At 31.3% G+C, this 26,067-nt stretch overlaps 4 protein-coding genes across 5 annotated transcripts; 1 reads left to right on the top strand and 3 right to left on the bottom strand.

The window, feature by feature from the left end:
- The first annotated feature begins 248 nt into the window (after nt 1-248).
- LOC101511225 (uncharacterized) lies at nt 249-1,306 on the top strand. The gene has a single exon (XM_004516252.4). The coding sequence runs from the start codon at nt 348-350 to the stop codon at nt 1,068-1,070; it is 723 nt and encodes a 240-aa protein (XP_004516309.1). The 5' UTR covers nt 249-347; the 3' UTR covers nt 1,071-1,306.
- Nucleotides 1,307-8,856: 7,550 nt separating this feature from the next.
- On the bottom strand, nt 8,857-14,000 carry LOC101510913 (peroxisome biogenesis protein 2). Of its 2 annotated transcripts, XM_073363753.1 has the most exons (9): nt 13,685-13,974; nt 13,283-13,396; nt 12,298-12,451; nt 11,707-11,843; nt 11,495-11,595; nt 11,173-11,290; nt 9,810-9,976; nt 9,469-9,595; nt 8,857-9,042 (listed from the first exon to the last, which is right to left on the bottom strand). In XM_073363753.1, the coding sequence occupies exons 1-8, from the start codon at nt 13,784-13,786 to the stop codon at nt 9,481-9,483; spliced, it is 1,008 nt and encodes a 335-aa protein (XP_073219854.1). In that variant the 5' UTR covers nt 13,787-13,974; the 3' UTR covers nt 8,857-9,042; nt 9,469-9,480. The 2 variants fall into 2 exon arrangements, with proteins under 2 accessions (XP_073219854.1, XP_004516308.1); XM_004516251.4 differs by lacking the exon at nt 8,857-9,042 and having other exon boundaries at nt 9,198-9,595; nt 13,685-14,000.
- Nucleotides 14,001-14,727: 727 nt separating this feature from the next.
- On the bottom strand, nt 14,728-15,598 carry LOC101510586 (protein THYLAKOID ASSEMBLY 8, chloroplastic). Its single transcript, XM_004516250.4, has one exon. It carries the CDS (start codon nt 15,578-15,580, stop codon nt 14,837-14,839), a length of 744 nt encoding a protein of 247 aa, XP_004516307.1. The 5' UTR covers nt 15,581-15,598; the 3' UTR covers nt 14,728-14,836.
- Nucleotides 15,599-17,484: 1,886 nt separating this feature from the next.
- Nucleotides 17,485-19,164, bottom strand: LOC101510254 (aquaporin TIP2-1-like). The gene is made up of 3 exons (XM_004516249.4): nt 18,942-19,164; nt 18,236-18,486; nt 17,485-18,043 (listed from the first exon to the last, which is right to left on the bottom strand). Exons 1-3 carry the CDS (start codon nt 19,066-19,068, stop codon nt 17,675-17,677), a joined length of 747 nt encoding a protein of 248 aa, XP_004516306.1. The 5' UTR covers nt 19,069-19,164; the 3' UTR covers nt 17,485-17,674.
- Between the last annotated feature and the right edge of the window lie 6,903 nt (nt 19,165-26,067).

Below are 26,067 nucleotides of genomic sequence, written 5' to 3'. Positions count from 1 at the left end.
AAGGATTCCGACAATTAATTTGAAATCCAAATGTAAATTACTCAATTAATTTGATATCAGAAGTCTTGCACACAAAATTACATGAAGCAGTAAATGCACCAAATCTAGATCCGTGTGAGTGCAATTTGAGACACACTCACAGTTAAATTCTTTTTCCTATTGTCGTGTTGTGTTCTGATTTTAATTTTTGAAATCGTATTAGAAAAAAAAGAAAGTACTCCAAAAGCAACGTTGACTCATTACTTATTTGCCTATATCTCCAAATCTCATTATTATAAACAATTACAACCTTTCACAATAAACATTCTCATTCTTAAAATTCCCAAAAACAAATGTAACAAACTCAAATGGAGGGTCGCCGGAGAATAACGCTTTACGATCAAATGAAATCGGGTAACACAAGCAACAATCGAAGTTCACTTGCAAGTTTAATCCTCAACGACGCCGTTTTAACCAACCAGAAAACCCCAAACCAAACACTCTTAGACATTATACAAGAACACGAACCAAACAACGTTGTTAACAACAACAATAACACGAAGGATCGAAAATCGTGGAAAGCGTTTAAAGAGTTACTTCGTCTAAAGCGTCATAACTCGGACGAGTCGACTCACCAGCAACATAACGAGTCCGACGCCGTTGGAGAAGATCCTGGAAATTCGAATCCGCCGGAATTTCTTGCCGGTGGAGTTGCCGGCGGCGAGTCCTCCGACGAGGAGGAGAATAATACCGTTAACAATTCGGAGACGGTGCAGGGTAGCATGTCGCTGATGGATTTGTTGGAGGAAACGGAAGTTGATTTGGATGGAAGCAGTGATGTGGATGATGGTGATGACGTGGACGATGAATATTATAAAAAACGAGTGGAAGAAGAAGAAGAGGAAGGAGAAGGAGAAGGGAATGTTCCGGTGGAACACAATTGCTGCGTGTGTATGGTGAGGCATAAAGGTGCAGCGTTTATACCGTGTGGACACACATTTTGCAGGATGTGTTCAAGAGAGATTTGGGTGAGTAGAGGGAATTGTCCACTTTGCAATAATTCTATATTGGAAATTCTTGATATTTTCTGATTACAATAATTATCACCATTCATTTTTAGATTTTCTTTTTCCACTTATCATCTATGTTTCAGTTTGAGGTTTTTCTTTTATGGGTTGTTTTTAGTATTTTTCTCCCTTCGATTCATCGATTGTCATGAGTTGAAGGAGTTGCATGTGTAAATTCACTAAGCTGTGTATCACTTCAATTGCTAATTTATGAGTAAAGGGTAATTTCGGTCTTTAAATACGTCCGAATATATCAAATACATATATGTCTTTCTTTAATTAATTTAAAAGTTTAATGTCACACTCACTCATCTCTGTTACTTTAAAGGCGATTATAATAATAATTAAATATTTTTAAATATTAGATAGGTGTGATTTATTATCTGTAGAAAAATTATTTAAGCTGATATTTATATAAATTAAATCCTTAATTTAATTTTCAAATTTACATTTCGCTAGTTAATTTGGTTAAAATAATTAACATCGGAATTGAAGACTGTGTATTAAGTTTGATACAAACTATAGTTATGTTTGGGTGTTTGAAAGCGAGAGAAGGGAAGGACTCTTGGAGGAGGGAGAAAGAGGAAAAAGGAGAGAGAAAGAGGAAAATAATGAAAAATATTTTACTTTATCAAAGTGAGTTATTATGTAAAAAAATGATAAAAATAAATGTTTACGGTTAATATATTTTTAATTTTTAGAATATTTGATTTGAATAATTTATCTAAACCTTTCAAAAATCTTCTCCAAATATGATATTTTTAGTATATCAAATTAGCGAGAATTAATAGTATTATGAAGAAAAATAAAAACATGAAAGTCTTTTCCTCCCAAAGTCTTTCATTCAATCCTAAACTCTCCTCACCCCTCCCTTTTAAACTCTCAAACATAAAGTAAAGACTAAAATGATACTTAATTTGTTAATTTATTATTTTTCAATTATCAATGAATTTTGTATGTATAGGACGACAAATTTTATTGGTGGACTTCCTATTACTTTTTACTTTTGTTAAATGGTTCATCATACATCAATGTTTAATAGTCACTCAAAACTCTAACGATAATTTATAACACTTATTAAAAATATAAATTAACGATTCTCATAGTCTTTACGATTGCGATGATAGCCAAATTGACCTTGATTAGATTAGTTAAGTTTAGATTGACATATTCGTTTTTATTTATTTTTATCGAACTGACATCAATCGATTAATTGTCTCAGACATAAAGACTAGATGAAACTGTTAACTTATAATTCTAAATAGTACTATTGATCTTTGTTAAAATTTCCAGTGATTTTTAAACACTGATCTACAATAGTACACACGTGAATCTGATCTACTGTAGCATCTACATGTAAATGTCTATTTAACTTGTAGTCTTTTAATATTAAATTTTACTTATTTAATGTTAAAAATTGAAATACAAAATATTTGATTAATCACCTAACCTACTTCTGGTGTGATGTGAAGTACTCCCAAGCCTTAACAAATAATGGAAAACAAGAAGTAATCGGGATGGCGCATAGCTTTTTATTGTGACTCATGAGTCTTAACTCTTCACTAGTAAGTAATGCATTTAGGAAGCAACAGGTTATGGATACAGCAGCCAACAATCAGCACCTAGATTTACCATTACTCTTACCTACTCAATACCAAACTAAACGCATTGTGCTGTTTGGAGCAATCTAAACCCATGTATTAAGCATTAAATATGTGTACGACTTGCCCCGAAGTATATATTGAAAATGCAATATATGGCTAGCTCTTACATTTTTTTAAAAGTCATTCAAATTATGCGACATCATTTTAAAAGTTTATGTCACAACTGACAAGAGTTAATTTTCATTTGTCCAATCGGCAAAGAATAAGCAACATAAATTAATTTTAAAGGTATATTTATAGACAAATATCAATAAATTAGTAATTATATTAGTTTTTTTAGATTTATATCTAAGACTTCTTTTTTATAAACAAAACTAACATTCGTGGTAAAACAGCGAAATTATATATATTTGTTAACAATGAAAAGAGGAAGAAAGAGGAAGAAGAGAAAACAACCACTCTAGGGTTTCATATCATATAATAAACCAAAACTGAAGTTAATAGGGTTACAATGAGTATATATAGAGGAAAATAGAAAATATCTAAAATACTCTTACTACTAATATATAATAATATTATCTAATATCTCCCCTCAAACTCACGATGCATTAACATGAAGCATCGAGAGTTTGTCAACTAAAAAACGGAAATGTTTAATGGAATGCATCTTTGTGAACAAATCAGCAATCTGTAAAGAAGAAGGGACAAATGGTAGAGTAATAGTTCCATGCTGAAGATGATGACGAGTAAAATGACAATCAATCTCAATGTGTTTGGTGCGTTCATGAAAGACCGAGTTGTGAGCAATTTGAATAGCACTCTTGTTATCACAGTGCATCGGAGTTGGCTCAGCAAGAGAGATACCCATATCAGACAAAAGCCAACGCAACCAAATTATTTCAGCGGTAGTGGATGCCATAGCACGATATTCAGCTTCTGTAGAAGAGCGAGAGACAATGTCTTGTTTCTTACTCTTCCAAGAAATAAGAGAGTCTCCAAGAAAGATACAAAACCCTGTGGTGGATTTACGATCAGTGGTATCACCAGCCCAATCAGCATCAGAATAAGCTCGTAACTTCAATGAGGATGACGATGGAAAGAGAAGACTTTGAAATTGAGTTCCTCGAAGATAACGAAGAATCCGAAGAACTGCTGCCCAATGTACTGTAGTGGGGGAGACAACAAACTGACTAACAACATGAACAGCATAAGCAATGTCAGGTCTGGTAATCGTAAGATACACTAAGCTGCCAACCAAAGTACGATACAAAGTGGAATCTGGTAAAGGAACACCATCCGAGGGAGCATATTTTACATTCAACTCAAGAGGAGTATCTGCTGCTCTAGTATCAGAAAGACGAGCCTGATCAAGAATGTTGGCAATGTACTTGGATTGAGAAAGAAGGTAGCCTCTAGGAGAGTAGGCAACTTCAATCCCCAAGAAATAGCGAAGAGTTCCCAAGTCCTTCATCTCAAACTGTTTGGCTAACTGCAATTTCAACTCATTAATTCCACTAACATCATCACCTGTAATAATCATATCATCAACATATAGAGAAAGTATAATGCGACCATGAGTGGTGGACCTTATAAACAATGCAGAATCATGTTCACTAGAGCGAAAACCAAGAGAAGTGATCACAGTAGAGAATTTCTCAAACCAAGCTCGAGGAGCTTGTTTAAGACCATATAGAGCCTTTTTTAACTTACATACTTCCCCTGGATCATGAGAAACTCCTTGTGGAGGGACCATATAGACTTCTTCATGAAGCTCACCATTTAAAAAGGCATTTTTGACATCCATTTGGGAAATATGCCATTGACGAATAGATGCAACTGCAATAAGAGTACGAATAGTGGTCATCTTGGCTACAGGAGCAAAAGTTTCTTCATAATCCATACCATATTGTTGAGAGAAACCCTTAGCAACAAGACGTGCTTTGTAGCGCTCAACTGACCCATCAGACTTAGTTTTGATCTTGTATACCCAACGAGACCCAATAGCACGTTTTCCAGGAGGAAGAGGTACTAATTCCCAAGTGTTGGTTTTGTGCAATGCAGATAGTTCTTCTGCCATAGCCTGCTGCCAAAGAGGATCAAGAACAGCCTCTTTATAGGAAGAGGGCTCAGACAAACTGTGAATAGAGGTTAAGAAAGAAGCAAACGAAGCTGAGTAAGTTGAATAGACAAAATCAGGTAACTGAGTAGACTTACGTTGACGAGAAGGGTAACGAGGAGGATCAACAATCGCAGGAGGTGGTTGGACAGCCGGGGGGACAAGAGGGATGTCATCATGTGGAGTAGTAGTATTTGTCCTGCAATTCTCAACATTACAATCACTAGAAGCGCTATCATTAGGACCAAACGGATCAATATGGGTTAGTTCAGAACTCTTAGTAATCTGCGAATCAGAGGAAACAGAGTAAAAAGGAATGTGCTCAAGAAAAACAACATTACGAGATACATAAAGTTTTCTTGCATGAGGATCATAACAACGATAACCCTTTTGACCATCCCCATAACCAAGAAAAACACACATGGCTGAACGAGAAGACAACTTACTGCGCTCTACTTGAGGGCGAAGAACAAAACAAGTAGAACCAAAAACTTTCAAAGAATAGTAATCAGGGGTAGAAGCATATAATTTTTCAAAGGGAGACAAACCTGATATGATAGAGGATGGAATTCTATTAATAGCATGAACAGCAGTAAGAACTGCTTCTCCCCAAAACTCACTAGGAACTGAAGCGGACAACAAAAGGGAACGAGCAGTCTCTATAATGTGACGATGTTTCCTTTCAGCAACTCCATTTTGTTGAGGAGTATCAGTACAAGATGTTTGGTGGCGAGTGCCATCATAAGCAAGTAATTCAGAAAATTTATTAGAGGTATATTCACCACCTAAATCACAACGAAAACACTTTATAACAGAATTATGTTGAGTTTTGACCATTGCACGAAATATATGATAAATGTCAAAAAATTCAGACCGATTTTTCATAAGATAAACCCAACAATAACGAGTGTAATCATCAATAAACGAAACATAATATCTAGATCCACCTTTGGTGAGCACCGGTGATGGACCCCAAACATCAGAGTGAACTAAATCAAAAGGCGCATATGAAACGGAAACACTTTTACTAAACGGTAAAGCTGGAAATTTAGCAAGTTTACAACCACAACAATCTGAGATATCACAGGGTTTTAACTTTCCTAAGGCTCCAGTAGAAGCCAAATATTTTAATCTAGAAGCAGAAACATGTCCAAGGCGAGAATGCCATAAATAAAAACTAGAAGATAATGAATTCAAGCGAAAACTAGATAATAAGTCAGCAGTAGTTGTTGAGGCTGCAGTATCTGGGAGTCGTAGTTCATCCAAAACGTAAAGTCCCCCCTGTCTATGGCCTGTCCCAATCAGCCTCCCAGAATGTGGATCCTGCACACAACAAGAAGTGGAAGAAAACGTAACCGAATAACCGAAATCACATATTTGACTAACAGAAGCAAGACTCAAAGTAAGATTAGGAATATAATAAACATTAGAAAGAGACAAGTTAGGTGTGGAGACAGAACCAATGCCTGCTAGTGGCATAGGAGTTATAACCGACACAGACGAGGCAGGTTTCACAGACACAAAAGATTTATCATCGTATGTCATATGATGAGATGCTCCAGAATCAAGAATCCATATGGAAGGAGATATACCTGACATACCAGAGGAGTTCAAACCTTTAGAAGAGGTGGCAGACATGGCATGTGATTGAGTGGCAAGAAGTCTTTGAAGTTGTTCTGCAATATCAGATATTTGGGAAGCACTCTCAGATGAGTATACAGAACCAGAACTAGAGTCAATGGTAGGAGGAGCAGAAGCAACAACATTGGACGATGGCCCCCTAAAATTCTTCTTATGTGTTCTCCCCAATTTCGGACAACGTGCTTTCCAATGACCTTTTTCTTTGCAGAATGCACATTCATCATTACCAAGCCCAACTCTCCCTTGAGATGTTTTTTTTTGAACAGGAGCAACAAAAACAGATGGAGGAGCTGAGAGAATTTCCTTATTTAACATACCAGAATGAGTCTTAAGTCTGATTTCTTCTGCCAACAATTCACTAACTACTGATTCAACATTAGGAAGGGGGGAACGATGCAAAATACCCCCACGAAGGCCCTCAAAATCATCACGAAGAGCCATTAGAAACCAAACCAGACGTTGCTCCTCTCTTTGATCAATGTATGCTTTGACAGCTTTCAACTCAGGTGATTCCATAAGAGCCAATTGATCCCACAGATTAGTCATTGCCGAATAGAATTCCTGAATGGTCATACTGCTCTGCTTAAGGGCTCTAATATCACTTTCTAACTGATAACGTTTTGCAAAGTTAGACTGAACATACAAACGTTTCAAGTGATCCCAAATCTCTTTAGCAGTATCATATTTTGCTAGTTGTACTCCTATAGACAACTCAACAGAATTATTAATCCAAGTAATAATTTTTGAATTACTAACATTCCATGTTTTCAGATCTTTTGCATATTGAGTTTCATCCTTTTTATCTGTAGGCTTAACAGAAGTTCCATCAACAAAACCCCACATATCTTTTCCAATCAAATTTTTTTTCATCACATAACTCCAATAAGAGTAATTTTGTCCATTGAGGTGAACACTAACAGCTTGAAGAGAATCATCCTTAACTCCAGCCATAACAAATAATGACAGAAAAATACGACAAACACAATCACTGAGAGAAAATAAATTAAGAATAACCTGGTGTTGTGCGAGCACGATTTCTCCCTCTCCAGACGTCGTTTCGTCGATCCGACCGTTGAAGACGAAGACCTATATGTTGCGAACCTGCTGTCCAAAAATCAGCCCGATCCAACGGTTAACGAATGCGCAATCGATGTTTTTCTGAGACTAATTTAACAAAATCGGGAATAGGGTTACTCTTCTCTTTTCTCTTTTGGTGGTTGTCTTTCCTATCAAAATAGTCTCTCTCTTCTCTACGGTAGATCCCAAAATCAACCAAAGCTCTTTGATACCATGTTAACAATGAAAAGAGGAAGAAAGAGGAAGAAGAGAAAACAACCACTCTAGGGTTTCATATCATATAATAAACCAAAACGGAAGTTAATAGGGTTACAATGAGTATATATAGAGGAAAATAGAAAATATCTAAAATACCCTTACTACTAATATATAATAATATTATCTAATAATATTAAACTTAAATGATTGCTATTTTGTAGAAACAAAAATATAATTTACCATAAATAACTATATTAGGTTGGAATGATTTGAAGGAGAAAATATAAATTTTTGTTTGGTTTAGTTTTTAAGAGGCGAGAAGAGAAGAATTTCTCTTGTACCTCTTTGAAAAGTGTTAGGAACACTATCTTTCCAACACAAATAAGCCTCATATAAAGTAGTGGAAAATAGAGTGTTTTTAACACTTGTTTGTCTTTTTTTTGCTGTCCCTCTACTTTGGAGGATTTAGATGACAAAAGAGATTACCAAAATAACTTTAAAATTATTTAAAATTTATTTTCTTTTAAACCTAACATATTTCTATATCGTTTTTCTACTCCTCTTCATCAAATGTCTCTCATCGACTTCCCTATGTTGAATATCTCATTTTGCCTTGGGATGGATGATTTTAAGTTGATGCACTTAAGTTTAAGCATTTATAAAACATTTTGTTGGACAATTACTATTTGAAAAACTAAAATCCAATATAGTGTTGTGCCCACACAAAAATCCAATGTCTTAAAACATTGGTGAATCTCAGTGAGATCTCTTTCTCACAACATATTCATCAAAGTGGTAATATTAATTGACATGAATTTCCAGCAAAACTTATGCAATAACATGATTGCTAATATCAATTTTCGCCTCCATATGCTTTTCTATAACCACGGATTTTGTTTCCCTGCTTGATTAAGTTTCATCTGATAGGTGGTTGTTGTCTTGGTGCATTAACATGATTGTTGTCAAGTCTCTAATACAATGTGCATCTATCGTGTGGTTGCCTTCTCCCGTTCATTCATGGCATCAAATCACTTTTCATATTGTTTTGGCTTGATCTCATGGGATTGCATGGTTGGTCATTAAGTTATAAAAGATAAGTATTGTTTATGTTTGATGTGCAACCTAAGTTATTCTAACTAGATAATCTTTTAAAAATAACTCTTTGAAAGGGAAATTGCAAACCCACCATCATTAGACTTGGTTAAGTAAAATATAAAGTATTCCATACAAATGTGCAACATTCTTTAAAAAAAAAAAAAAACTTATGTCCAACAACTATAAATATCTTGTTTCCACTAGAATCTTTATCCAAAATAAGCTATCCTAATGAGCTTGATGAATAGCTTGTTCGTAAGTTATTCTGAAATAAAATATTGAAATAAGTTGAAAATAATATAGAAAATTCAAATTATTTTTAAAAAATGTATTCATATATTAATATATGTCCATGCAATAAGATAAATTCAAATAAACTATTCTAAAATAATATACCCTTAGTTAATGCCATACAACACATCACCTACAAGTTTGAAGCTTCAAATAGATGGTAAATTGGTAATAATATGTATGAGGAGTCACAGAATGATACATTGCTACAAGAGGAAGAATACATCTCACTCAATCGAGTAAGTGATGCTGTGAAGTTTTTTTTTTCTCTTTCCAATTAAATGTAAATAATAAGGGAGAAACCAAATAAAGTGGGAAAAAATACAACCACATTTTTAGGCTGTTTTATATGCTAATTCTGTAAGTAAACCAAATGCTCCCTAACTCTAAGATTTTTTACCTTCTCTTTTAATTATTCCATGGAGACACCAACATCGCGTTGCATAGCAACAACTGGCTCATTGCACCTTGAACACCTAAATGATGGGGCAGCCGCACATCGTGTCCGAAGACAGTAGTAACAATATCTTGCAAAAATAAATTGTAAAGCATTGCTTAGCTGAAGACCATTAATGAGAACATTGACAAACAATTTATTTAAAGCATATATACATATAGTTGTGGTCTACAATAAACATTAAATATCTACAAGTTATTCGAAATTATCAAAGTGATGGCCAGTGAAAAGCTCATAACAGTAAAAAGATATTGCGAGAAGAAAGTAGATGCCATGAGATGTACCTGTGCTGACATGGTAAAGCAACAAAAGGAATGATTGGAGTAGCCTGGCAAATGGGACAAGCAGTGGTATCCTCAGCCGAACTTGAGGATTTATCCTTAGAAAAAGGCCGGAGGAGATTTTTCACCGATGAAGAATTAAGAAGAGGAAGAAGCAACAACAGCATTTCCTGCCATCAGAACCAAACACAATTAGCATCAAGTTTAAAAAAGTATAAGCCGAACATGTTTGCAAATTTATTTGCCATCATATCCATGGTGATCCATCTACATAAGAGATAGCATCCAGCTGTTCTAGTTGGCATAAATGATCCAAAACAACCAGGTTTTGTTTGATTGTTCCACGTAGGAAGCTCAATTGGTAAGTTAAGGGATACTGAAAGAATTTTAAGAAGGAGGTCCCGGGTTCAAACCTGAGACAGTAGCATAACCACTAATTTACTAATATTTTCCCATAAAAAATGGGTCTGTTTTATTTGCAAAAGAATAAATACTAGACATAATAGTACATGACAAACCTTCAAGTTACTAGACAACTTTTAATCTTGTACAGTGTTTATTGGACAATCGATAGGACAAATAAAATAAATGTGAAATTTACTACAATACCCTTCTATGATATGTGTGTGATATAAAATGATTTTATATAATATAAATATTACAATGTAATATAATATTATAAAGAGAGGGAAAAGAGAGAAGATAGAGAGAAATAGGAAAGATTAGAGAGAAAGTGGATGGAGAGAGATGATTGAGAGAGATTGGCGAAAGAGAGATGAGATAAGAGATAATATTTATTGAGTAGAAAATAAAAAGGGTATTTTTCGGTATTTTAGATAAATTGTATTTTAGACAAAAAGTGCCCTATGGTTTATTGAAGGACAAGAAATTTATGCTTTTGTCAAGTCTCTTGCCCTCCATTTTTCCGAGTCTCATGATGAGTTTTTAAATCAAGCATAGTACAACTACAGTTGTTTTGTCTAGTCCCTTCGTTTTTAGCTAATCAAATGCACCCTCTACGAGTGTCTTTGAGGATGCAGCAAAATATTTTAGTATCGGGAATATTTATAAAATGAATATGTCAAGATGGGATTAATCAATTTAATAGATAATTCACCACACACTTCAACAACAGGCAGAATCTCAGATTCATTAAAAATTGAAACTACAAATAACTGATATCATATCATTCTAAGTAGAAGATGGAAAACAATGCATGCCAATAATTGTGCCCAACATATGAAGAGCTTAATAATGTAAATAAAGCCTAGGTCACTCGAAATTTGAAAAACTAAAACTTTCAAGTTTAAGCCATAGGGTTCCACAAACTAAGAACAAAAAACTGGATAGAGAGGACGAGAAGTACCGAGAATTCATTCCAAACTAATTGTCGGTTCATATACTCAAAGCTAACAGCGCGGTTCATATTTGGGCTCCCATATACAAGCCTAGCCCGTAAGACTCTTTCAATAAGATTTCGATATCTGCTTCAAAATGGCACACAACAAGATGAGTTTTACAAAGAAAGTAATCAAGAGATAGTCTTGTCTTAGGGAACATGAATAACATTCAAGCTACATGAAACAAACATATCGTTGAAATTATACTTAAAAAAGAAATATTCAAAAGACTCAAACTGAAAAAACAAATAGTGTTGTGTGAATTGTCTGGTTGTTCAGGAGAATCACCTTCCCGTGCAAAGAAATATCAACAGGTTTCCGAATGAAGCAGCTCTATAAATCCCTTCTATTCTTTGTATCAAGATCCATAAGCGCCGTGCCAATGGTCTCTGAAAAAAGTCAAATTGAAGCTCATTTCTATCCACAGTGACCTATAGGCTATAGTTTTGCAAGTTGGCACTTGGCAGTGTATGGCTTATAATGCCAAATTTAAAAAATACCTGCTCAGTATCACCCCACCTACGAAATGCAGAGAATGATTGTAACCGTGCCCAAATATACTGCCCACCAACAGTGGCAACACAATACCAAATCTTCTGAGCAACAGTGAGTCCAGGTCCCTCGAGACCAGTTCTAACTGCATGGAAAGTATCCAAAAGAATGAAAAGTTTATGAACAAATTACAAGCATGAACAATATTTAAACAAAAGTAAGCAAGGAAACACCGCATGAGAATGGTAATTTAAAACATTTAGCAGTGTGCTATATGACCATAATGCAAGCAATGTACTGACAAAAAAATACACAACAAAGACTTGAAAGACAAGTTCGAACGTTGGGGAATTAACATTTCTTGATTCAAAGACATTGACAGGATATCATCAATTACACTTGTTTCAAGGCCTAGTCACACATTATGGTAGTAATTGCGATAACAAATAAGGTGATACAGGGAATTCATTCACCATGGTTAACCTTTGCATTTTATCAAATATAAGCAAACAGAATTCAGAACCAGGTCACAACTCTAAAGGCCAGCTTAGCTAAATAGCACTACAAAGTACAAACAGATAAGATTCAGACCTTCTTACCTTTATCTCTTGATTCAACTGCACGCTCATCTCTATACCTCAGATTCATGAGAGCAATGCCGGGAGTTGGTTTATCGACCCAAATTGAGAACCTCCAAATAAGAAACTCAAGGAAAGCATCAAGCTCCGCTTCATACTGAAATAACATTCCTGGCTAATCCCAAAAAGAAAAGTAAAAAAAGAAACTTGAAAGATGTCGAAAGCAGTTCCAGATTGATAATGCAATGTCAATTACCACTACCATGAAAATTCATTCCACAATTTAAGCACTTATATACAACTGTTTATGTATAAGTTATTTCCATAGTAAAAAGTAAATCAAGTGAAACTATTTTCATTAGGGTGTGTTTGGTTGGAGATAGATGGAGGGGAGGGGAGGGGAGAGGAGGGTAGGGGTTCCATACATCAACTAAAATACCATTAAAAATCCCTCCCCTCCCCTTGAACCAAACACACAACCATTAAAAAATCCCTCCCCCCTTCCCTCCCCTCTGTTGAACCAAACGGTTATCCTGGTGATCTTATGAAAATAAGCTAAGGGTCCATTTGGTTGAAGGTAGATAGATGGAGGGGAGGGGAGGGAACCAAAATCCCTCCTAGTGCTCATTTTGCTCTCCCTCCATTTTGGGGAGATTTGAAGGGGAGGGGAAGGAACCAAAATAACATAAAAACCATTTAAGATCCCTCCCCTCTCCTCCATTAAAACCCTCCACTCCCCTACCTCCCATTGAATCAAACAGACCCTAAAAGTAGCTTATGAAAATGTCATAAAATGTTTCCATAAGCTTGTTTCGCAAGTACTTATATCAATAGAAAAGCTCAAATGTGAAATAAGTCAATCCAAACAGGCTTTAAATACAATATCAAAATACTCCCTCCCTCATGAAATATTAAAAAAAAAAAGTATTTGAAAAAATGGATATATCTAGTCTAAATTTTAGTCCAGATACATAGGGAGGGAATAACTCATAATAATCGTTCCTACCTTCATTAAAGTGAAGACTTTAACCAACTGTTCTTTCAACATGGCTGACATTTCAACGTCTAGTCTTGCAGCATCAACTTGGTTCACTCTCGATATTGAAATTGGGATCGTTGACTGCACAAAATAGCAATATACATTCAATTAAAAAAAACACGCAACTTGATCAAATGCCCAATTTTGAAATTGAAAAAAAAAAAAGCATAGTTTCTCATGGCAATAAACTATATTGTATGAATGAATCTCCCTGAAGCTTGATGGAAGTTATCAAGTCTCAATACTTAGTTCCAATGAGTAATAATAATGAATAAAAAACGAAAATAGGGTTATGAAAAAATAAAGAGAAGGTTGAGGAAACCCTAGTGAGGAGAAATTGAATTGTGTATCGGAAGGATGGGAAATTACTTGGTGAGAGAGGGGAAGTGAAGCCCAGCGAGGGAGTAAGTTATGGGAAGTGAGAGTCCATGCATCTTGTGGTGGAATCGAAGGGAGAGTAGTGCTGCTCATTTTGGGAAGATGAACGATGATGATGAAGGAGTGTGTGTTGTGTCCATGCACCGCCCTGGGAGAGATGAAAATGAGGGATTAGAATGAATGGTACTCACTCTTCACGAAGCGGTTTCAGAGAAAAATAAACCGCATCTCTCTCATTCCACCGTCTTTGGGGAATCCAATTTAGCTCGTAGTCTGAAATGGGGGTCTTTTTTGTCTTTTACTACTTTTCGTACTTAGCTTTCCCATTTCGTTCATTCATAATCAATTTTTTTTTTTTTTTGATACATCATTCATGGTCAAATTTTATTATGATCACTTTATATGGTCTATAATGAAGTGATATTTGAAAAACTCTCATGGTTATTCTCATTCTCATAATTGAGGGTGACTTTTTTTTTTTTTACAGAAATAGTTGAGGGTGACTTTATTAGTGTTATTTTGACTAAAATAAAAAAGAAGTGCCAAAATTAACTCATGTTCTTTTTCTTAATTTTGTTAATTGGTATCAAGTAAGTTACTAATGAGGCATAACGACAAAGAAGACTATGAGGTTCTATTTTTTAAATATGTTAATCATTATTAAAATTTTGAGTTTTTCTTACTCTTAGATTATTTCGTATTTATAACATTAGAAGGTTGATTTTCTTTTCTCTAAAGATTTTTGCAATGAAACTCACATATTAAATAAGAGAGAAAGAGGTATACTAACCTTCATTCCAATATATCAAAAATAGTATTATTTTTTAAATTAAAAATTACATGAAAATTTTTACCTAGGTTCATCTATTTCTAATAATGGTTGAATTACGTTCATGTATTTTAGAAGCTCAAATTATACATTATGAGCCTAAAGAGCAAGACCCCCACAACACCGGAGATTCGAATCTAATTGAGAGATGTACTTCCCATTTAATCTCTAACACACCTCAGTATCGCTCGGTTAATCTAAAAGGTCAATAAAAAGAAGGCATTCCATAAATAAAAAATGGATTAAATATTTGTTCATATATTTTCTACACATAACAAAAACAAAACTAAGTCCGAAACGTATCGAAATGAAAGCTAAATCCGAAACATATCGAATTTCTCCTTAAAGAATCTATCATACTCATTTTGAATATGTAAAGCAAGTTCCTCTTCTCCCAAACCCTTAAGCCCGTTACTCAAAACCCTAACAACATACTCATCAGGTTCAACACTCGATCCCCATCCACTCCTCTTCATCATCTCATAAATCCTAACCGTCGATTCTCTCCTCTGCGCACAAACAACAGCCTTAATCAAATTCAAAATCCCTTTCCTCTGAACTTCATCACACCGAATCCCACCCTCCATTTCAATCTCTTCAATCAAACGGTCTACATCTTCCGACATATTACATTTATCAAGCGCCTGCACCATTTCCGCATAAAGCGATAGATCTGCTCCGTACTCAGATCTGACGGCGGAGAAGACACGAAGTGCGAGGGTACAGTGTTGTTGGCGTAGAAGCTCATGTAGAGTGGCGACTAGGTCGGATTTGATTAAACGAGTGAGAGTATTGGAAAGGAGTTGGGTTTGGTTCGGTGGATTGATTCGGTTGATGCGTTTTAGAGTTTGTATGGCTTGGATTGCTTCGATGCTTAGGAATCGGCCTTTTATTAGAGGTCCACGTTGGGAACGCGGTCTTCCACATCGTACTGGAATATAGTTACGGCGCGTGGTGGCATGTTTTGGTGTTAGAGAGGGTTGGGGTTTAAGGAAAGTGGGGTTTTGGTGGAGAGAAGAAGCCATTGTTGTGTTGTGTGGTTTACAGAGATGGAACATGAATCAACCACGATAACAAATATTATCTATCTAAAATAACAATTTGATTTCTCACGAGTAAGTGACGGTTTTGCCCTTTCAATACATGTAAATAAATCAAGCATAAAATAACATATTTTGTTTTTGCCTTGAAATAATAAAAACTCCCAAATTAGTTTTTTTTTTAAATTCTTAAATTATAGCGGATTACAATTTTAATAAAAAGGCTTCAAATTTTTTATTTAACAAAAATACTTCACATTCTACGTAAAATTTTAAGTGATAAAATATTATATTAATTAATAAATAATTTAAGATATAAAAAGCAATGTTAAATTTGTTGATATAGATGTTTATAGTACAAGTAAATTCCTAAGACATATAGAAAACACATGGTTAACGTGAATTTTTTTAGTGATATAATATAATATATATTATTTTCTTTTTCAATTAAAAAATGAAAAATTCTACATGAGTTTTTATGTTGTTGGAGAACACTTGAAAAATCTTATCATTTTTTGAAAAATATAGATAAAATTGATTTGAAAATGTCATGATTTTAGTCAAAGAAATTTTTATAATTATTAAATAAAATATTAATAATTTATTTATTAACTACCTGAGAGTTTCGCTTTATGCCTCGTAACATGTTGGACCGACCGTAACTTTAAATGTCTGAATTAAAATTATTAATAAATTTCAGTTAATGATCAATTACAAGTATTGAAATTCAAACTTTGCTTAAAATAATAATTAGTTAAATCTTACTTAACCAAATTTCTTATTACCAATGTTCTTCAGTATGAGAACATGGGTACGTATTAAGATTAAGATATGTAGTTTTAATAAAAAATTAATATTTTTTTTACTAATCTTAATATTTCTTTTACTAAGTATAAAAGATAAAATAGAGACAAAAGAAATAAATTAAGGTTTGACAAAATTTATCTCTATCATAAATTTAGTTTCTCTAAAGTGATTAGTTCATTTCAAATAATAAAATAAACAATATTAATTTTTGATAATTAAATTAATAGTTGATATTATATACACATGTATGAACAATTATTAACGATTTAAATATCAATTATTTAATTATTTACTTTATCAACTTCTTATTTTAAAACAGTCAAACTCTTCTATTATATCTAGTAGATAAATAATAGATAATTCACAAAAAAGATCCATGAAAACTCTATGTCAATGATCCATAAATACATCAAACTTTGCTAGTTATTTCACACAAAAATCATGTTCACAAATTATGAGTAAAAATCAACTACAAACTTCTAGAAGTGAATGAGATTATAATCCACAATAGCTAGGGGAACACCCTATGCAATAAAGGGCATGATACGTTGAGCATCTCTTTCACAAATGATGTGTCAATGGTTCCATGCTTGATCAAGACCATGAGATAGTTTAAAGTCCAACATAAATATTGGAAGTGAAACCATTACTCTATCCAATATTATTGAGCTATCTTTCATATGAGTCTCCGAAAAGACCAACAAAAATAAATTTACTTGAATATTTAATTGAGTTTCTAACCACATTCTGCCTCATAATATTATCTGAGGGAATGTGAATCTTATTATTATGCTTAATTAGTGGAATTATGTGTCTATTATTATTGTGCCTCGACAATAGTTATTTATTTTAATCAATTTTGATCAGTTGAATGTAGCATGTAATTTAGAAGTAATATGTGAAGGTAAAATCGCACAAACCCTATAAATATAGAGGTTTGAATAAAACCAATGTTAATCTGGTTATCTCTCTAAACAACATTGTGTTCTCGAAGGACTTATATAATGAACAACCAACCATGATGGTTATTCCCTCTTTTTAACACTATTCCCTATGGCATAAACATCAAAAGAAGGAAAGCCAAACAAAAAAGTAAACCTTTAGAGATGATAAAGTTCTAGACAACACCACCAATCTCTTGAATTCTTACCAAACAATGTTACTCTTACACCTTTACAATAAAAAAAATAAAAAAACAAAGAAGAGAAAAAACAAAAGTTGCTTTTTCTCCATTTCATTATCCAAAAACATAAATCTCATACACAAAACAAGCAACAACAATGACAATAATTTAAATAAAAACAATTAATAATCACTAGCAAGTGGAGCATGTTCTGAACGCAGGAACACATTGTCATAAATAAGCCCAGCCAAACCACCACCAACAAGAGGCCCAACCCAATAGACCCAATTATCATGGAAATTGCCACTAACAACAGCAGGCCCAAAAGATCTAGCTGGGTTCATTGATCCACCAGAGAATGGGCCTGCTGCTAATATGTTTGCTCCAACAATGAATCCAATAGCAATGGGTGCAATTGTTCCCAATGAACCTTTTTTTGGATCAGCTGCTGTGGCATATACTGTGTACACTAAACCAAATGTTATGATTATTTCAGTCACAATTCCTCCAATAGGTCCTACTTCAGCTGCCACACTGTGTGTTGGAGTTTCCTGTGACAACAAATCACAATATTTTAATTAGCACATTGTTTAAAACTTTAATATCAATACAAATAGGAATGCCACTAAATATAATTTGAGAAACTATGAGAACACTTTATTATTGGTGTATGCATATGAAACTTATAGTGCAAGGAATAACATTTTTCATATGAAACTTAAATAAAGTTTGAACTTAATTACCAATCCTCCTGTGACAAATTGAAGAAGAAAACATGCAACTATGGAGCCAAGAAGCTGTACAATCCAGTAGAAGATACCAGTGAGGATTGTGATGTGTCCACCAAGAGCCAATCCAAATGTGACAGCAGGATTGACATGTCCACCAGAAATGTTAGCACCAACTGAAACAGCAACAAACAGTGCAAAACCATGGCAAATTGCAACTGCTAGCAATCCAGCTGGATCCAGAGCTGCATCTGATGTCAACTTACCTACAAATCAAGATAAAGATTATATCTTTGTTCAAATTTTAGTACTCTTATTTTAACGTGTTATTGTAGACGGGATAAGGAAGATAATGTAAAAATCGTATCCAAAATCTACACTAAATGTAGGATTCGGTAGTGAAGTTTCATGTTACTAAAATTTTTAAATTGTTCGATGTGTATATGTGGTTTTGGACAAACTCATCCTTTAAAGGGAGATCTGAGCTCATTTAATCACTCTATTATAAAAGTTGAATTAGTGACGAAAGAAAATTAGAGACAGAAAAAATTAAATTAGTCTCTATTTTGATGTTATTTAGGTCTTAGCGATGGAATTTGACACAAAATTTATTATTTTTATGGTGAAAAAATTTGGTATAAACTGTAGTAAAAAAGGGGTGGCAGGGTTAAGAAAATGTGATCTTAGGTTCAATTCTTTTGTAAGAAAAGAGAAAACTAACCATAGGCTATGGCTGAACCAACACCAGCAAAAACAAAGATCAAAGTTGAGATGAATTCAGCAATATATGCCTTAATTGAGCCAAAACTGAAGGAATCATCAAAACGTCCAAATGCTATGCCAGCCATCTTAAGAACTTTCTAGGGGAACCTTTTGGAGAGGGTGGAGTGGATGAGATAAGGAAAATGTTACACTTATGGAAATGTAGCACAAAAGGCTTCTCTAGTGAGTTCTATATATAGCTGATCAAGTTGTCATATACTACTGTATTATAAGGCTTATTTAATAAGTTGATTGCATTATACTATTATTTAAATGCATAACGGGTAAAGGAAAAATGATTATGTTATGAGTCTAGTATAGATACGAGTTCAAATCGTATTATCGATGTGAAGATTGGGTTGACAGATAATATGTAAGTACATTCGTAAATATCGTGCTGACAAATAATACGTAAGTACATTCATAAATATTTTTTTAACATCGAAAATTTTGTTAATTCTGGTAAATATTAGATATAAAAGATAGTTAAATGTAAAATTAATTAAAGTAATTAATTTTTAAGTGGCTAGTTTGATAATTCACTTGCTCTATATATAAAACATATCATGTAGTATTTAGTTTGTATGTTTTCTCATTCTATCACTATAAATTTTATTTACAATTTAAACTTCTTTTTTTCTTCCTTCTATCAAGATATTCTATACAATCCGCATAATTTTTTTTATATGTATAAAAAGGAGATATGGTTATGTATACAAGGTATATATATCCAATGAGGTAATTTTACTTGGAAATAAATTACCTGTCATTGGTGTGCTTTATTTGAATTGTCTGGAAGCTAATGAATGATTCCTCCATGTGAGTAGGGAAAAGTGGTAGAAATTGTGTTTGGTGGTGGGGTAGAAAATAATGTGAAGAAAATAATCATACAAAAAGTAAAATATAGTGGAAAGAACATTAATAGCTTTGGGCCACTAATAGCACCGGCCATGCTCTAAAAGAGGGGTTTGAAAAATGAGTGAGTATAAATTTGTTGGTGTCTTATAGTTTCAATTAATTAATATGTCACATTTTTTGGTTGTTTAGTTCTATATTATGGAAAAGTGGTCGGTTAATTGGTGCTAATTAACCAAAGATGTCTTTTTGGCTCTTCTTGTTAGTATGGCTATGTAAGTGTTTATTTATTAGTATGGTTTTTTTTTTTTATAACCAGAGTGATCAAGATATGATTAGAAAATAGTTTATAAGTAAAATATTTCTCATATTCTACTTTATATTTTACTTTTAAAGTTGATTTTGTAACTTTTGAGTTTTGTGTTAGGTTCAATTAAAATTTTAACATAGTATAGTCCGAAATGATTGAAAAATATCTCATATTTTATTTTTTAAATATAGTTGTTAGTGATGAATTCATTCTAATCATTGATATTTTAAAAACGGATTTGTTATGCGTGTTGATTTACCGTGGGATTAAATTTTTTACTTTACATACAACAACAAACACAATATTAAATATTGATTATTTTGTGTTAAAAAGAAAAAAGTGGTTTTGGATATCTACATTGATGTGATCCTTTTGTCCATTGGTAGTGACCAAAAGTTGAGCGTGAAGTGGCCGGTGAATGGTCCATGCAGACCTTTAATTTGGTAGCTTTGTTATGATTTATAAACATATTTCAAATTGCAGTAACCGTTTTCTCTAATGCTAATAAATTCTATAACTAGTGTTAGATATATGAATGACTGAATAATCTTATAAATGTAAATAGGTAATTTGAGATGGAAATATGAAATAGAGAAGCATTGTGTACTTGAGGCTTTGAAGGTCACCTGCCTACATATCGAGTCCCTTCACATAGTGATGTCAAGCTACAACCTTAAGATGGTGCTCTAATTATATATTTCCATTATCCATATATTATTGCTTTATCTTTACCTAAAATATGTTTTATAAGTATATTTAGTGAAATATTTGCCATGACTATTACAAGTCAATCATTCTTTAAGTCGTTAATCAATGAGGTATAAATCTTGTAGATATGGTGATGCATACAAATTTAACACTATTAATTTCTTATAAAAAAATTGTCTTTGTTGACCAATATAAAAAAAATGAAATTAATCATTAATTTTGTGTCACAAATTTCAAGTTTTTTTTTTGTCTATATATAAAATGGTAGATAAATTTTTACATAATTTTAAAATTTCGAATTCAAACTTAGAATTTAATATTCAACTTAATATTATCGACATTTGTCACTTGAAATATGTATTATAAATGTTTTAAGTGCCCTTTTATTCAACAATACTATTTTTATTTTTGTATACCCTTTCCATGACAAGCGAAAACAAATTTATATGCTCACATCATATTAATTTGTTATAAAAATATATCAACTTAATAATAAAAAAAATATATATTAACTTTTTTCTTAATATATTTTTTGAACTTCCAATTCAACTTTTTATAAATTAATAAAATTATTATTTCATCTTATGAAATTAGCCCTTGCATTCCATGCATGGATCAGAATAAGTTAAGTCAAACTAGATTTTATAAAACTTGAATCTGATCTAACAAAAAAATTAAAGGTTTAAGCCTATTTTGTGACATGTGCTTACTTTTTATATTTGAGTCTGACATTAATGAAAGTCTAATATGACATGTTAGTCTACTTAAAAGCCTATATTATTTTAATATCTTTAAATAAGTAATTAGATATGTATTTAAATAGACTAATGATTTAATATATAATGAAATTAAGTTATATTGACATTGGACATTTAACAAGCATTTTGAAGAATCTGACTTTGTATGACATTTTACTTCAATTCTATTTTATAACAACATATTTAAATGTGTCAAAAACTATAAAAAAAAATTAATATACGTAAATTATTAAAAAGTTCAACGTCAAACAAAAATATCAAAATTTAATATTATAATTTTAATAATAATAAAAATATTATTTATATTTATTTAAATAGGTCGATTTGATTAACTTAAAAGACTTTTTATGTGACATTAGTCTCGCATATCCCGACCCTAAGATAGACAAGATTGTAAATCTCTGTAGGTTGGCCTAATCTATTATGACCCTTTACTGCTCAATAAACACATTAGTATAATATATAAACGCTTAATCTTTAAACTCCTATAAATCTATTAAAATTACAAAATAAGTCTTCAATTATTTTATTAAAAATATATAAAATATTAAATTTTTGTAAAACTGAAAAATTCGGCATAATTTTTATTTGATGTTGCCCAACATCTAACATTTCCAATATGTGTTTCGTGGATATTTTACTTTTATATCCTCTTTTCATTCAATATTTTTCCTTAAATCATACATTAAAACTTTTATACCACAATGCTCAATTTATTTTTTGCGACCATGTCACGATCCGAAAACTAAACATTGTGATTGATGCACAAACTGTAATCCTAGAATGATAAACTTATCAACTAACTTAATAATTAAACAATTAAATAGTTCTCAATAACCATTTCAAAAAATATATATAATTTTTGTCAAAATTTCGACAGAGTATACCTTGTAACGTCAACGTTTCCAAATTTATAAAATTCATGTTTTTACTTTTAACTCAATCATAACTCAAAGAGTATAATCTAAATATTTTATACATTTCAAAAAAAAAATCTAGACTCAAAATAGCTGCAAAATACATCACGAATCAACATGCTTACAAAAAGGGCATTCGATCAAAGAGGTCTACAGAAAAATGATTGAGACTTGAATTTACTACCAGTTTGCTACTCAGCTGCCTATGAATTTGAAAGAAAAAAAAAAACGAACAACATGAAATGGTAAGTTACAAAGACTTAGTGAGGATATCATAATCACCACCAACTAGTAGTGAAACACAAAAAGACACGAATAATTATTTTACAATCTTGTGACAATTATGTTAAACAATGCTATTTGAAATATGGATAATTCTCAAATAAAGTATACAAATGATAAAATCATTAAACTTATAATTTAGCTCTTCATATAGAAATATTTAAAATTCAAAGTGAAATCAAAATGAGCAACCTTAATAATTATCATAGAAAATCAAACAAGTAAAAATATAAATTCTTGAAAACCAATAGGCGGCTTCATCTCATTGATAGTCATTTCCTCCTATTGGTGACCTTTCCCTTATGAGTGGCTCCATCTAACAAATAGCTCTCTCCTCTTAATCCTGCATCGCATCATCACACATCAATTAGGGAGCTTACATCTCATTGATAGCCCTCTGCTCAAACAGATGACATCTCTCATAGGGACGACTCCATCTAACGGGTAACTCTCCCTATTCAAAACGATGTAATAGGTGCATCTACCGCCGTTAACAATTTTATAATTATAACAACGATTTTCAAAACGCATATTTAAAAATCATCTCTCATTTCATCGTAACTCATGGAAAACATATTCAACTGAATAACAATTCAATATTTAAATACTTTATAACTCATAAATAAATCAATCTACTAACATATTATATAAGAAATACTATGAAAATAAATAAATGATGAAATCGAGAAAAATTAAAAGGTTGTGTTCTCTAATTTTTTAAATAAATACTTTAATATAAAAACAAGTAAAATAATAATTATAGCATAATAAAAACTATGACAATGATCGTCGTCTACTCACGGTTATGAAGAATTGACTAAGTTTGTTCTCCAATAACTCACAGTGTAGCAAATATGACATCAACTAACAAATCTGAGTATAAAAAATATTCTTAAGATTTTAAAAAAATTATTCTAAAGTTTAACTAACTTTATGAAACCATAAAAATCTTTTAAATATATTCTAAACACAAATAAGATTTTTAAACAAAACTATTTTTTTTTTTCTTCTTCTAGAGATTCATTATTAGCATTAAAGTTGTGTACTTACCTCAAAGAGTTTCAATAAACAACTTCCAAAAGATGGGTACCTTCTCCTTTCTTAGAATACAAATCCTAACTCAAAAATTTTATCAAAGAACTTGTGAAAATATGATAAAATTTGCTTAGAGAATATATACCCTTCTTATTAGTTTATGATTTAAAGAAACTAGTTTGTGACTGAGGAAGAAAAAGAGTAAAAGAAAATAAGAAAAAAAATGAAAATCGGGATGGAGAAGAAAGAGAGAAGAAGAAGGAAGGAAAAAATGAGGTAGAAAAATGACAGTAAGAGGTAGAGTTTTATTTGTTTTAATTATATATATATATATATATATATATATATATATATATTTAAAAATGAAACGGTGGGTTTCAGACCAGCTATTGTTATTTTTTTTTATAATAAATAATTAATGTTTAATTTAATAAATCAAAAATAATTAAAATAATTAAATTATATTAGTAAAATATATTTAATTAAAAAAATTAATGTGACTGAGTAGATATGTCAAAACAAATTATTTTTTATTTATAAGATTGAGAGAAAAAATACGTGAGAATTGTTAATAAAATATAATGAAATTGATATAAAAGCTACAAAATAATAAAATTGTTAAAATAATATAACATATTATTTTTTTGACACATCTACTAAATTGCATTAAATTTAATGTAATTTTTATTTTTATTTTTATTTTATTTAATTTTATTAATATAATTTAACTTTTTTATTATTTTTTATTTATTAAATTAATAATTAATCATTTATTAAAAAAAATAAAAAAAAATGACAAAGTCGCATTTCCGGTGATGCGATATCCCATTGAAGAAAAAAAATATTCCATCTCCATCTTACGACATCTTTAAAGAAAAAAAAAAGAATATTTTAAATAAAAAGATGATATAAAAGAAATTCAACCATGTTTCATACCCATCAAATTAATTATATTTTTCAAAATTCAATATAATTTTTTGTTTTAAATTTTCAGAATTTATTTTTTGTGGACTTTTCATTTATTTGAAAAGTTCGGATATATTTTAGCTTCTAAATATTTTAATGAAATATTCCAGAGTTTTTATAAAAATAAAATTTTAAGAGTAAGTATATGTTTCATAACTTTTAACAAAAGTTCGGAGCGAATTTTTGAAACGTTGTAAAATTTGGAACATTTTATACAATTAATTTTTCATAAAATTAATGTAACGTCATTCACACACACATCCATAAACTATCCAACATATATTATGCATTTTTAGTAAAGCATCGAAAAGCGACGTTGAGATGTTATTTTTTCAACTATGTTTAAGTGCAAAGCTTTAGAATCTCATTTTTTTTTGAATTTTTAAAATAACTATAATATATTTCATTTACTCGATATTTTTTATAAATTAAGTGGGAGGCACAATTGAAATTTAAAATAAATATAAATATAAGGATGTGGTATTTAAATGTTAGGGTGTAGTATAGATTTTTCAATTTGTAAGTATTTTTGAAAAAAATATATAATTAAGAATAGATAAATTCTATTGTAGAATCAAAAACATAATGTATATCAGTACTATTAATTTTTTAATAATAATTTTCTTAATTTGTTATGACTTAGGTAATAGGGTTTTTTATAATAATATCCTGTTTTTTTTTTTTAATACAGATATGCCCTACTTTGAAATGAATATACCAATCTGCCCTACTTTTTTGCCCCAGAAGCAAGTCGCATCCTGGGGCTGCGACCTCTTGAAAGACTTTTTTTTTAACTGCAACAGATGGTCGCATCCTGGGGATGCGACCTCCCACTTGGGAAATTTTTTTTTTTTTTTGAATTTTTGGTGGATAAAATAATATATTTATTATATTTAATAATAATAATTGGTATATTAATAATTAGTATAATAATAAAAATAATAATAATAATAATTTTAATAATAATAATAAAAAGAAAATTTTATTAATAAAATAAAAATAATTTTATTATTTAATAAAATAAAAATACTTTTATTTTAATATTATATATTCTTTTATTGTTGAATTTTGTTATTTATTATTAGATATATTATATTTATTATTATTAAATATTTTAAAAATAATTATAACATTAAAAAATACAAATTATTGTTATAAATAATTAAAATAATTAATTTAATATTATTATATAACTTTTAATAATTATTATAATAAAAAAACAATAATAATAATAAAAAGAAAATTCTATTAATA

The sequence above is a fragment of the Cicer arietinum genome, chromosome 7, assembly GCF_000331145.2.
Source record: "Cicer arietinum cultivar CDC Frontier isolate Library 1 chromosome 7, Cicar.CDCFrontier_v2.0, whole genome shotgun sequence".
In the NCBI taxonomy this organism is placed as follows: domain Eukaryota; kingdom Viridiplantae; phylum Streptophyta; class Magnoliopsida; order Fabales; family Fabaceae; genus Cicer; species Cicer arietinum.
Note: the sequence above shows the minus strand (reverse complement) of the source record. Positions and strands in the feature narration are given on the sequence as shown.